The 11,872-nt window shown below is 15.7% G+C and overlaps 4 protein-coding genes across 4 annotated transcripts in view, besides 26 other annotated features; 3 read left to right on the plus strand and 1 right to left on the minus strand. All coding sequences in view use genetic code 6, as the record gives it.

The window, feature by feature from the left end:
- Nucleotides 1–1,521, plus strand: part of IMG5_046520 (hypothetical protein) — a gene marked incomplete at both ends in the record, with an annotated part of 1,657 nt that extends 136 nt beyond the window's left edge. The window contains 6 exons of the mRNA XM_004037601.1: nt 1–21; nt 397–478; nt 542–577; nt 769–881; nt 1,340–1,345; nt 1,496–1,521. The exon at nt 1–21 is cut by the window's left edge and continues 136 nt beyond it. Coding sequence (XP_004037649.1) covers nt 1–21; nt 397–478; nt 542–577; nt 769–881; nt 1,340–1,345; nt 1,496–1,521 — 284 coding nt within the window. The remainder of the gene's footprint in view (nt 22–396; nt 479–541; nt 578–768; nt 882–1,339; nt 1,346–1,495) is intronic.
- Nucleotides 151–182: a microsatellite.
- Nucleotides 702–785: a microsatellite.
- Nucleotides 717–790: a microsatellite.
- A 328-nt stretch (nt 1,522–1,849) lies between the features above and the next one.
- Nucleotides 1,850–1,912: a microsatellite.
- A 209-nt stretch (nt 1,913–2,121) lies between these two features.
- Nucleotides 2,122–2,157: a microsatellite.
- Nucleotides 2,158–2,287: 130 nt separating this feature from the next.
- Nucleotides 2,288–2,357: a microsatellite.
- A 136-nt stretch (nt 2,358–2,493) lies between these two features.
- Nucleotides 2,494–2,541: a microsatellite.
- A 13-nt stretch (nt 2,542–2,554) lies between these two features.
- Nucleotides 2,555–2,598: a microsatellite.
- A 538-nt stretch (nt 2,599–3,136) lies between these two features.
- Nucleotides 3,137–3,196: a microsatellite.
- Nucleotides 3,197–3,779: 583 nt separating this feature from the next.
- Nucleotides 3,780–3,809: a microsatellite.
- A 177-nt stretch (nt 3,810–3,986) lies between these two features.
- Nucleotides 3,987–6,248, minus strand: IMG5_046630 (protein kinase domain protein; the record flags this gene model as incomplete). Its single annotated transcript, XM_004037603.1, has 9 exons — nt 3,987–4,185; nt 4,281–4,648; nt 4,792–4,914; nt 4,985–5,101; nt 5,181–5,368; nt 5,426–5,472; nt 5,527–5,680; nt 5,751–5,810; nt 6,230–6,248. 9 exons carry the CDS (start codon nt 6,246–6,248, stop codon nt 3,987–3,989), a joined length of 1,275 nt encoding a protein of 424 aa, XP_004037651.1.
- Nucleotides 5,107–5,156: a microsatellite.
- Nucleotides 6,093–7,503, plus strand: IMG5_046640 (hypothetical protein; the record flags this gene model as incomplete). The annotated part of the gene is made up of 3 exons (XM_004037602.1): nt 6,093–6,355; nt 7,025–7,299; nt 7,438–7,503. The coding sequence occupies exons 1-3, from the start codon at nt 6,094–6,096 to the stop codon at nt 7,501–7,503; spliced, it is 603 nt and encodes a 200-aa protein (XP_004037650.1). The 5' UTR covers nt 6,093.
- Nucleotides 6,619–6,933: a microsatellite.
- Nucleotides 6,619–6,934: a microsatellite.
- Nucleotides 6,620–6,885: a microsatellite.
- Nucleotides 6,644–6,679: a microsatellite.
- Nucleotides 7,357–7,399: a microsatellite.
- Nucleotides 7,399–7,435: a microsatellite.
- A 5-nt stretch (nt 7,504–7,508) lies between the features above and the next one.
- Nucleotides 7,509–7,543: a microsatellite.
- A 791-nt stretch (nt 7,544–8,334) lies between these two features.
- IMG5_046650 (tubulin tyrosine ligase-like member 10, putative) lies at nt 8,335–9,773 on the plus strand (the record flags this gene model as incomplete). Its single annotated transcript, XM_004037604.1, has 4 exons — nt 8,335–8,602; nt 8,796–8,897; nt 9,253–9,345; nt 9,598–9,773. 4 exons carry the CDS (start codon nt 8,335–8,337, stop codon nt 9,771–9,773), a joined length of 639 nt encoding a protein of 212 aa, XP_004037652.1.
- Nucleotides 8,694–8,742: a microsatellite.
- Nucleotides 8,701–8,807: a microsatellite.
- Nucleotides 8,731–8,807: a microsatellite.
- Nucleotides 8,735–8,803: a microsatellite.
- Nucleotides 9,068–9,115: a microsatellite.
- Nucleotides 9,349–9,468: a microsatellite.
- Nucleotides 9,464–9,535: a microsatellite.
- Nucleotides 9,774–10,877: 1,104 nt separating the features above from the next.
- Nucleotides 10,878–10,984: a microsatellite.
- The last annotated feature ends 888 nt before the right edge of the window (nt 10,985–11,872 follow it).

Here is an 11,872-nt window from a genome sequence, read left to right on the forward strand (position 1 = left end):
TATTCTAATCTTAATTATTTTGTTATTATTATTAAAATTATTATTAATTTTTATATTTTATTTTTATAATTTTTAAATTAAATAAATAATTTAAAATTAAAAATTTTTTAATGTTTAAATCTATACTAAATATATCTTATAAAATGAAGCAAAAAAAAAAAAAAAAAAAAAAAAAAAAAAAACTTTTTTTTAAAAAAAATAATATTAATAATATATATACCTGTATTTAATAGTTTAGCGATTTTCTCTTTATTCGTAAAAGCCAAAAAAGCTGATTTTACAGTAAAAAATTTCACAAAAGCAAAACTCTAATATCCTCTATCAAAAAACTCCACATCTTCGACCCCTCCGAAATTAGTAGATAGGATATCTTTTATTTTATACTTACATTTATAGCTTATATTACTAATCCAAATCTCTCTAACTAAAAGGGTTTAATTAATTTAAGACCTATCTGCACTATTGAAACTTTCCAATGGTTGATTACTATTAATTTATTAATATTATTATTAGTGAATTTAATTATTATAATAATTAAAAGGATGAGCAGGAACAGGAGGATGAGTGACAGCAAAAGGTAAGTTTTATTAAAAGTTTTGCATTTAGTCACTATATTATTATTATTAATATTATAAAGGTGCAAAACTGGGGTTATTTTATTAAAAAACAAAATGTTATTTATTCATCATTATATTAGGATTTTAATATTGTTATTATTATTAATGTTATTAGTGTTATTAATGTTATTAATTTTATTAATGTTATTAGTGTTATTAATGTTATTATGTTACATGGGTTTTGGGTTTTGCCAAAGAAAGAACCCAATTTTAGTTTGGATGGGCGACTTTATACACTACATTTTAAGCTTCACTAAAAATCTCGTAAATTACATATGCATATGTATTGTCGGGTTTATTAAAAAGCTTGAAGTCGTTTATCTTACCAAATTAAGAAAAATATTATAAGAGCTCCTCTTTATTTGCATTTCTTTCGATGTTATTTATAAAAACTTTAGTTCCTTGTATATGAGTAGTTTTTGGCATTTCTGGTTATGGCTTGGTGTGTTAGAATTGATATTTTTGGCCAATTTAAGGAGGGTAGTGACTTTAGTAAAATATGTGTTTTTATTATTCAAATTATTATTGTTAAGCGGGCTTGTTTAGGATATTCGCGGGATTAGTAGTAGGGGCAGATATTATAGGATTTAGGTTTTTAGGGGATAAAAGTTAATTTAAACCGTAAATATTGTCATCGAACATTTAGTTTAGATATTGTTAATCTTGATTCATTTTTTTTTATTTATTTATTTATATTTATATATATATTTTTTTAAATAAAGGAAATAGTTTTTATTTTTTTAAAGAAAAAAATATATTTATATACTTTTTTTATTTTTATAATTTATTTTTTATTTTCCTATATGTAATTTAAGTAATTATAATCATAATTAAATTTTTTTGTTAATGAATATTACATATATATATAATTAAAATAGATTATATTTAAAAAAATAATGAATGAAAGTAATAGTTTGAATTTAAATATTATTACAAACATAAATCCAGAGTCAAAATTACTTAAATAATCGCAATTTATAATTGTCAAATATTAAAGTTTATTGAAAAAATTGATATAAATTTTTTGTAGGCTATAAACTGATATATAAATTAATTAAAATTAAAAAAATAATAATATTATATATTATAAATAAATAAAATATGAATTTAATGAAGAAAATTATAATTAAATTAATAAATTTAAAATTTTTGATTACTAAATTAGTTAATATTAATTATTTTGAATTAAATTAAATATATATATATATATATCTAATATATTAATTATTATAAATATATTTTGTTTTTACTTTTTTATATATATTATTATTTAATTTTAATTTATATTTTTTTAAAAAATACTTATTTATTTTTTTGAATTTAAAAAAAGAATTTAAATAAAATTTTATAAAGTTTTATACTTTATTTTTTCATGATATATTATTAAAAAAAATATTAAAATATGTCAGTATATATTAATTTTAATTATTTAATTCAATATTTTTGTTAAAAAAAAATTAAATAAATTCTTTAATTTTTGTTATTATAGTTTTTATTTTTTATGTAAATTTAAAAATTAATAAATTAAAAAATTAATAAACTAAGAATTTTTTATTAAAAAATTACTTTATATATTAATATTTTTAATCCTATATATTATTTTAATTAAATATAATTACAAAAAATATTATACTAATTTGTGTTTATAAATACCTTTATTTTACATTATTTTATATAATTATATAATGATATATATATTTTTGATTATATAATAGTATAATGATTCATATTTTTTGTTATTTTCTTTCTAATTTTTTTAAAAATATATATTTAATTCCATGTTTTATTATGTAAATAAAATACTACAAATACATTTGAATATATTTTCTTTAAAATATACAAATAAATATATTATTAATTATTTTATTTAAAAGATTTTTTAATTTAAATATATTTAATTCTTTTTATTTAAAAATATATAATTTATAACCATAAAAATAAAAAAATATTACATATATATAAAGAAAATATTAAATATATAAATATTTTATAAAATTAAATAATAATTTATATTAATAAACATTTAATAAATATTTCATATGTAAAATGTTATTTTTTTTATTTATTATTTAATATATTATATTGTAAATCTTTTATCAATATTTATTTTATTTTTTTTAATTAATTATTCTAACAAGCATTTATTATTAGAATGATTTCTCCTAAAAATTTTAAGTTAAATTCTATTATTTATTATTATTTAATTTTTTATTATTGTATGCTTATAAAGATTTATCATTTTAAAAAAATTTAAAAGTATTATCTTTATATAACTTATTTTTTGGAGATAAATTAATAAAAGAATCATCAACTTTAACAAAAATTTAGCTTTTTTTATTTAATATATTTGAATTTTCATTCTAAGTATTATAAGTTTAACTAATACTAGTATTATAGTTTTAGATAATTTTGTTAAAAAATACATTTCTTTTTTAATTAAAATCTTCAAATTAAATTATTTTTTAGTTTTAGTGATTGTATATTTTGTTTACATTTTATATTTATTTAGTTTTTTAAAGATTATTAATATTATATTTATTATTATTATTATTATTATTATTATTATTATTATTATTATTTATTTTTGAACTATTTTATCTTCCTGAATATAAAATATTTTATCTATTATTTTAATTTTCTTTATTTATTATTTATGAATGTGAAATACTTTAATTTTAATTTTTTTTATTAACAGAAGTTGATTTATTTTTTTACACTTTTTTATTATTCATTATATAAGATGTATATTATTGTACTATTTAGGATTTATTATTTTTTTAAATTTATTACTCTTTTACCTTTTTTTTTATTAATTGTTGTCATTCGGAGTTTTTTATTTTATTAAATCCTAATATTATTTAAATGATTTTTTTTATTATTAACTTTTATACTAATCTAATTTTTAAGAATCAAATTTAATATTTAATAAAATTTAATTTTTTGGGTTCTATTATTATTAATTTTAAATGTATTCATTTTTGTATTATTATTATGTTTAATAGTCATTTTTATAAAAGGAATTATGTCCTTCATTTATATAATTAGAGTATTAACAAAAATCATTATTTTTATATAAAGATAAATTTTGTTTTATGTTTAAAATTTAATTTTTAGCTTAATTATCTTTTTTTGTTTAATTTTAAAAAGTATGTAAACTTTCAGTTTTTAATTATTTTTAATTATTTTTATTATAAAAATCGTTTTTTGGGAAACTTTAATAATCATTTTTTTTTTTCTTTTCTTATTAATTATTTTTTTTGAGCAAAGGATTTATTTCTATTTTTTATACACTTTTTTATTATTATTAAATATTTTCTTATTATTTATCTTAGAAATTATTTTAACTATTTGAATGTATTTTTCTTTTCATCATTTGTACTTATACATTGTCAAGTTTTTATAAGGCTTAAACCAGAAGTTTTCTTTCTTCCCTTTTATAAGTATAGCCAATAAAATTTTAATCTAAATCTCTGTTTTTAAAACACTATTAATTATTTTAATATTCATAATCCCAAGGTTCTTCTTCTTCATATTTTTCAAATCTACTATCATCTGTTTCACTTTTTATCTTTTTTTTTATATATATATTTTTAAAAAAATTTAAATCAACAAAAATTAGGGGTAAATATATTAAATCTTTTTTTAAAAAAAATAAATAAAAACTTTTGGAATAAAAGGAGCATTTTAAAATTGAATATTCTCCCAATTTATTCCATCAAAAAAAGGATGTTTTTTATTTCATTTACGCCTATTCTTTTTTCATTTTCTATAATTAGTTTTTTAATTAAATCTTTTGCAACTGTTGATATTTGAGGTTCATTTGGAAACTAAAAATACTTTCGCCATTAAACTATTTTCTTACAAGTACTATTTGGATTTTCTGAATTAAATGGGGGATAACCTATTAACATTTCATATATAATAATTCCTACAGACCACCAATCTACACTTTCTGTATATCCTTCCTATCCAAAAACTTCTGGTGCTATATAATCAGGAGTTCCTACTGTTGAAAATAGTCTTTTTCGATTCTTTTTAGGAAGATAAGCCATATTAGTTAATATAGGAGGTTCTTAATCTTATATTTATTCTTCTTTGAAACTTTTATTTTTTATAGGAAATATTTCCTTTTATTTTATATTTATTATTTATATTTTAATTTTTTTTAATTTACCGTTTATTTACATAATCCAAAATCACTCAATTTAATATGACCATTTTTTGTTAATAAAATGTTATCCGGTTTTATATCTCTATGTATATAATTCATTTTATGTACTGATTCTATAGCTAAAACCTAATAAAAATTCATTATAAATATTTATTTATTTTGTTAAAAAAAAAAAAAAAGATTGAAATATTATTACTATTTCTGCAGCATAAAATCTCACTTCTATTTCAGAAAGAATACTTCTTTCAATTAAAAGTGTCATTAAATCACCTCCTTATAAAAATTCCATTACTAAATACAAATATTTTTAATCCTAAAATATATATATATATATATATATATATATATATATATATATATATATATATGTAGAAATATTTTTATTTTTTAACTTAAAAACTATTTTTTAATTCAACTATCCAAGATATATTATTTGCTAATGCTAATACATCCCTTTCTGCTATTACATGACTTACTTAATTTTTATATATCATTTCACTTTTTTTCATCTTTTTTATAGCTACTATTTCTTATGTGTGTTTACATTTACATATTCTTACTTCACCAAAGGCTCCTTTTCCTTTTTTTTTTATATAATTTTTATAGTTTAATTGTTTTTATTTTAAACAAAAATAACCTATTATTGATAAAGGTTCAAAATCATTAGCTGTTATTTTTTTACGCCTTTTGTTTATATATTTTTTTTTAAAAAAAAGCTATAATCATGCTTTTTTTTACATTAATCTCATATTTTAGGCCTCTTATTGCTTGATTTTGTTTATTATTTATTGAGATTATTATGAAGATAAATTTAATTCTGAAATTTTGGTTTTAATTGCTTCCCAATTATCTTTTCTTTCTTTTTCAAGAATCTTTATTTTTGAATATTTTTCTAAATTTATTTTATAAATTTTTTATATTTCTAGTATTTTTATTTTTTAATAAAAAGCAGAAATACATACTTTCTATATATGATTTGGCTGCTTCAGCTTTTTGTATTGCAATTCCAGAAGTTTCTTAGGCTTTATTTTAAATTTAAATATTCATTTTTTTATATTTATTTAATAAATATTTAATAATTTAAAAAAAAAAAATTAAATGTCCTTTTTTTTTTTTTTTTTTTTTTTTAATTAAAAATAAATTTGAATTTTTACTTAAAAATATAAAAAAAACACTTTAAATATTTATTAATTTTTATAAAAAAAAATTATTTAAAAATTTAATATCGAAAATTTTTTTGTTTTATTAAATTAAAAAAAAAGAAAAAAAAAAAAAAAAAATCAAATTAAAATTTAAAAAAAATATATGGACACAGAAAATTAATAATAAAATATTATTCTAACAAAAGAACTTGACGAATGGTTAAGTAAAACAATTTAGCCTTATTAACAAAGAATAGAGCTTCTTGAAAAAAGCTAAATGTAAAAAGATGCTTAAATACTTTCTTTAAAATTAGCCATTTAAAAAATGAATGAACTCTTATTAACTTTTGATAAAAAATCTGCTACTAATACATCTCATATACCTGCACCTTCTCATCATATACCAGCTTCTAAATTATCTGTTAGTAATATTTTATATATATATATTATTATTTATTTATTTTTTTGATAGAAAAAGAAGATGAAATAAAAAAAGCTGCTGGAGATACATAAAAAAAAAGATCAATAACAGAATTAAAAGAAGAAAAAAAAAATAGTAAGTTGAAGAAAAAAAAAGACTTTGGCAGTAATAAAAGAAACAAGTAATAATTAAAGTAAATAGAATTTAGATACTGAAGATAAAAATTAAAAATTATAAAATAAATCTTAAGTCGAAACAAAGAAAGTCGAAAAAAAAGAAGAAAAAAAATAAGAAAAAACAATTGAAAAAAAGACAATTGAAAAAAAACGGGAAGAAAAAAAGCATGAAAAAATAGAAAAAAAAAACGAAAAAAAACAAGAAAATACAATTGAAAAAAAAGAAATAAAAAAAGAAGTAAAAAAAGATGAAAAAAAAGATGAAAAAAAAGATGATAAAAAAAAAGATGATAAAAAAAATGAAAAAACAGATGAAAAAAAAGATGAAAAAAAAGAAGAAAAAAAAGAAGAAAAAAAAGAAGAATAAAAAGATGAAAAAAAAGATGAAAAAAAAGATGAAAAAAAAGCTAATCTTTAAAAAACAAAAAAAGATGAAGAAATTAAAAAAAATTAAGATTTGAAAAATAAAGATAAATAAACTTAAAATAAACAAATAGAAAAAAAAGAAAATTCTCATCCTGTTATTAAAGGAAAAAAAAGTAGTGATAATAAAAATACAAAAAAATAAGATCAAAATGAAGTAAAAGAATAAACAATAGAAAAAAAAGAATACATAAATGAAGTTAATGGTAAAAAAGAAGAAATAAAAAAAGAAGAAGTTATTGAAGATCCTATAGTATAAATTGAAAAAAAATAAGATAAAAATGAAGAAATAAGTGTGTCATTAAATAAAGATATAATAGAAAAATAAATAAATGAAGAATAATTAAAAGTATAAAAAAATATAAATTTAAAACTAAATAAATATATATTAATATATATATATATATATTTATTTAAATTTTTTTTATTTTTTAATTTTTTTTATTTATATATTTAAATTTATTTATATTTAATTTCATTTTATTAGGAAAATTTTGTTAGTGAATAAAAATAAGAATCATAAAATTAAGATGATGATGATGAAATTATTTGATTTTATTATATTTATAATATTTTTATTTTTATAATTATTTAAATAAAAAAAAAAGTAATATTTATTTTTAATAAAAAAATATTTTGTTCTATTTATTAAAATATTTTATTTTTCAAAATATTTTTAATAAAATATAAATAAAAATTTATTTTATTAATTATCATTATTATACAATAACAAAAAAAAAATGCTTTTAATTAATAATAAATAATAAAACTAACATTAATTGAAACTTTAAAAATCTTTTTCATTGAAATAAATCTAATTTAATGCTACTTAATAATTTCCATTCTTATCATCATAAAAAAAACGAAGTTCCAAAGTATCACTTCCCCATATTGATAATTAATTATAAATTTCAAATAAAAAACTAGTATTTATTGGCGAAGGAAATAATGATTAACTAATAAGAGATTATTTTGATAAAAAGTAAATAAAAAAAAAAGTAAAAACAAAATAATAAAAAATAGAAATTAAAATTGGATAATATTATAAAAAAACTTCAAATATATACAAAAATATCACTTTAAATGGGTACAATCATAATATGAGATTGACTGGTAGTTTTTTAAAGAAGGGCAAATAGTAAACCATATTTACAATATAAGCATTATATCAAATAAATCAAGACTTAACTAAACTCTAAAAGAGTTCGAAAATAAATAAAAGAATCCTTTTAATATTGACTCTACTTAATTTTTGCCTCTCACCTTTCGATTAGATGTCATAAGAGAATAATATTCTATAGAAGAATAATAATTTTTAAACTAAAAAAATTAAGGGATTTGGATAAATAAACCTAGTAATGAGAATTAAGGTAAAGGTATTTAAATGATTTCGGATATTAAAAAATTCAAAAATGAATTTGTTATTTTAAAAGATAATTCTTACTCTTTTAAGTAAAACGGTCAAATTGTTTCTACTAAATATCCAGTTTTTCATAAAACTTCAATTATTTAGAAATATATAGAAAATCCACTTTTATTAGATAGGAAAAAATTTGATATTAGATGCTATTTACTAATCGTATCTACAAATCCATTTATAGTCCTTTTTAATTAAGGTTATTTAAGATTATCTATTAATGAATATAATAAGAGTAAATTTATATAAAGTTTAATTTAATATTTATTTAATGTAATAATTTTATAATAAAAATTATAAAAAAAAAATATAAATTTTATATTAAAAAATTAAATAAATTAAATGTAAATAATAAAAATGAAAATAAATATAAATATATAATAATAAATATATATATATATATATATATATATATATATATAATATAGATAATATAAATAGTGCAAGTGAAAAATTCACACATTTAACTAATGCTGCTATATAAAAAAGACATCCAAGTTTTTTACAAAATAAAGAAAATACCATTTGGAGTTATTAAAAATTTAGGGTTTCTTTAATATTTTTTATTAATTTTTAAAAATACTTCTTAATTTTTTTTTATTTATTTAATCTTTTTTAACTCTCAATATAATTAAAATATAATTTATACATTTTCTAATGTTGATTATGTTTTTAATAAAAAAGTTAAAGAAATTTAAATATTAAATATTTTAATAAATTTTTTAATTAAGTTTTCTAATATATTTTTATATAAATAAATCAAGGATTATTTAATATATAATTATAATATTTAAAAATGTGTAAGTAGATGAACTTGATAATAAAATAAAATCTATTTTAACTTATGTTATGATATCAATTGAAAAAAGAATTGATAAAAAAAAGGATGCTTTGAATTATTAGGTTGTGATATTTTGATTGATAGTAATCTAAGACCTTATTTAATAGAAATAAATTCTAATTCAGCAATAGTTACTGGTAATATAAATATATATAAAAATATATATAAATTATATATATAAAATATATATAAAAATATATAAATAAATGTATATAAATATTTATATATATATATATTATATATATATATATATATATATAATTTAATTATATTTTTTACTTTTAATATTATTATTTTATATTTTTTTTTTATAATAATTATATTATAATTATTATGATTTTTTTTACTTATTATTATTAAGTAATATAATTTTTTTATTTTTTATATAGATACTTTAGTATAATAGTAAATTATTCCCTAAGTTGTTAAAGATACTCTAGATATAGTTTTAAAATTTTATCAAGATGGAAAATTAAGTTTATATAATAAATGTTTTACTTTATTAATTGATGTTTCAATTTAATATTGTTATTTATAAAAGCAAACAGATTAGAATCTAATTTGATATATTTTTTTTAATATAAAAATATTTAAATTAAATGATAAAAATAATAGTGTAAATAAATTAATAATATATTTAATTATATATTGATATGTAAATTTTTACTAATAAAATAAGATATTTAAAATTTATTTTATTTTTTCCAAATTTGATTTTTTTTTGTTTTAAAATATTAATTATATATAAAAAAAAGAATTAAATTTAAAATAAATGAAATTTTATTTAATATTTATATATATAATAATACATTTTCATTTATTTTTAGAATTAATATAATTTTATATTTATTCACCCATTAATTTACTCTCAGGTTCTAAAACTAAGCATCTAAATCTTAGATTTTTCTCATTATACCAACTATATGTATTATCAAATTCTATTTAATAAATACCTGGTTTTACAGCTAATAATACAACTTTATAAGGAATTTAAGAAGAATCAATTCTTTAATTTAAAAGAATTACATTTTAATTTTCATCTTAGAAGTCTATTTTTTATAATTAAACTCTTATATCATGTTTTATTGTTGCAAATCCTAAATATATAATACTCATAGGAAATTTGATTTCTACATAATGTATATAACCTAATATTTTTAATTTTTATATATATATAAGAAAAATAAAATTACTTTTTTCAGCCTCTACTATTGTAGATTAAGCGAAACTATTTCTAATATTTAGATTCGAAAATTGTTAAATATGTTTATTATAAATAGTATTTTCTATATATTTTTTATCAAAATATTATGATTTTAATAACTTTTATATATTCTTATATTTTTAATCTAAAATAATATTTTAGAAATCTTCATATATTTCAAATAAAAAATTAGCGGCTAATTATTCGTTTTCCTCTTGGGAGTTTTCAAGAACTGAAAGAATCGGATTTTGAAGATTATCTCGAAATAAAGGAAAGTTTATATATATTGTTCTTAGTAAATTTATTGTATATTTTATAATTTCTTAGTCTTGTAAAAACAATAATAAAGAATTTACTATTAAAGCTATATTTCCATATATAAAATCACTATTTTTTAATACATTAGTTATTCCTCTCATTTCATATAATGCAACAAATCCCATTTAATAATTCTATAAATTTAAAATATATATAAGAATATATATATAAACATATATATATATATATATATATATATATATCTATATAAATATATATATATATATAATAAAAAAAATATATATATATATATAATTAAATTAAATTTTTAATTACATCATTTTATTCTTTTTTTTTATTTTCTTCAGGCTAATGTTTAAAAAATTCAATTTTTTTATCTTTTTCGAATTCTATTTTAACTTTCGGATTAAAAATTAAAGTTAATACAAATTTACATAAATAAACCATAAAATCTTTCGCTGAATTATCTTTTTTATCAATATTTAAAGGAATTCTACATAAAGCTCTAATTATTTAAGATGTCTGGTTAAAAAGGCTCATTTATTATGGATAATTAGAACATGTTTATGAAAAAATATCAAGTAATAATTCCAGTGCTTATGTTTTTTTAAAAAATCATTATTTTCTGACAAAAAAAGGATATCCCCTAAAAATTTTTAGTTTTCTTTTAACAAATCTTAATTTAAATTTGGGTTTAATGTAATGGGTTCTATATTGTATTAATTTTCATTGTTTGTTTTTAAAATATGGTTAATTAATTAATTTAATTAATTGCATATTTCAAGGCCATTTAAAATACTTATGCAATTACAAATTGTATTTATTAAATTTATTTAGATACTGGGATTTTCTATTTTTTATATAAGTTCGCTTTTAAATAAGTTTATTAATATATGAGCTATTTTGTAGGATTTGCTGAATTAATTACTCTCATTTTCTAATATTTGAGTAAGCTTTTGGATTTCTTTGTCGTTTAAGTAAATTTTTTTGATACTGTTTTCAATATTTATTGCACATTTAGTGGAATTATGTCTTTAAAAATCTATTTATTCATCTTATTAAATACCTTAATTGTTATATACTTTAAATAGTTTTTGGATTTGTTGGATTTATTATTGGAGATTTTCGTTTGTTATTTTTGGATCGTATATTGTTTTATCTATATGTTAAAAAAGTAGGTC

This window comes from Ichthyophthirius multifiliis (assembly GCF_000220395.1).
Source record: "Ichthyophthirius multifiliis unplaced genomic scaffold scaff_1120509250066, whole genome shotgun sequence".
Lineage (NCBI taxonomy): Eukaryota > Ciliophora > Oligohymenophorea > Hymenostomatida > Ichthyophthirius > Ichthyophthirius multifiliis.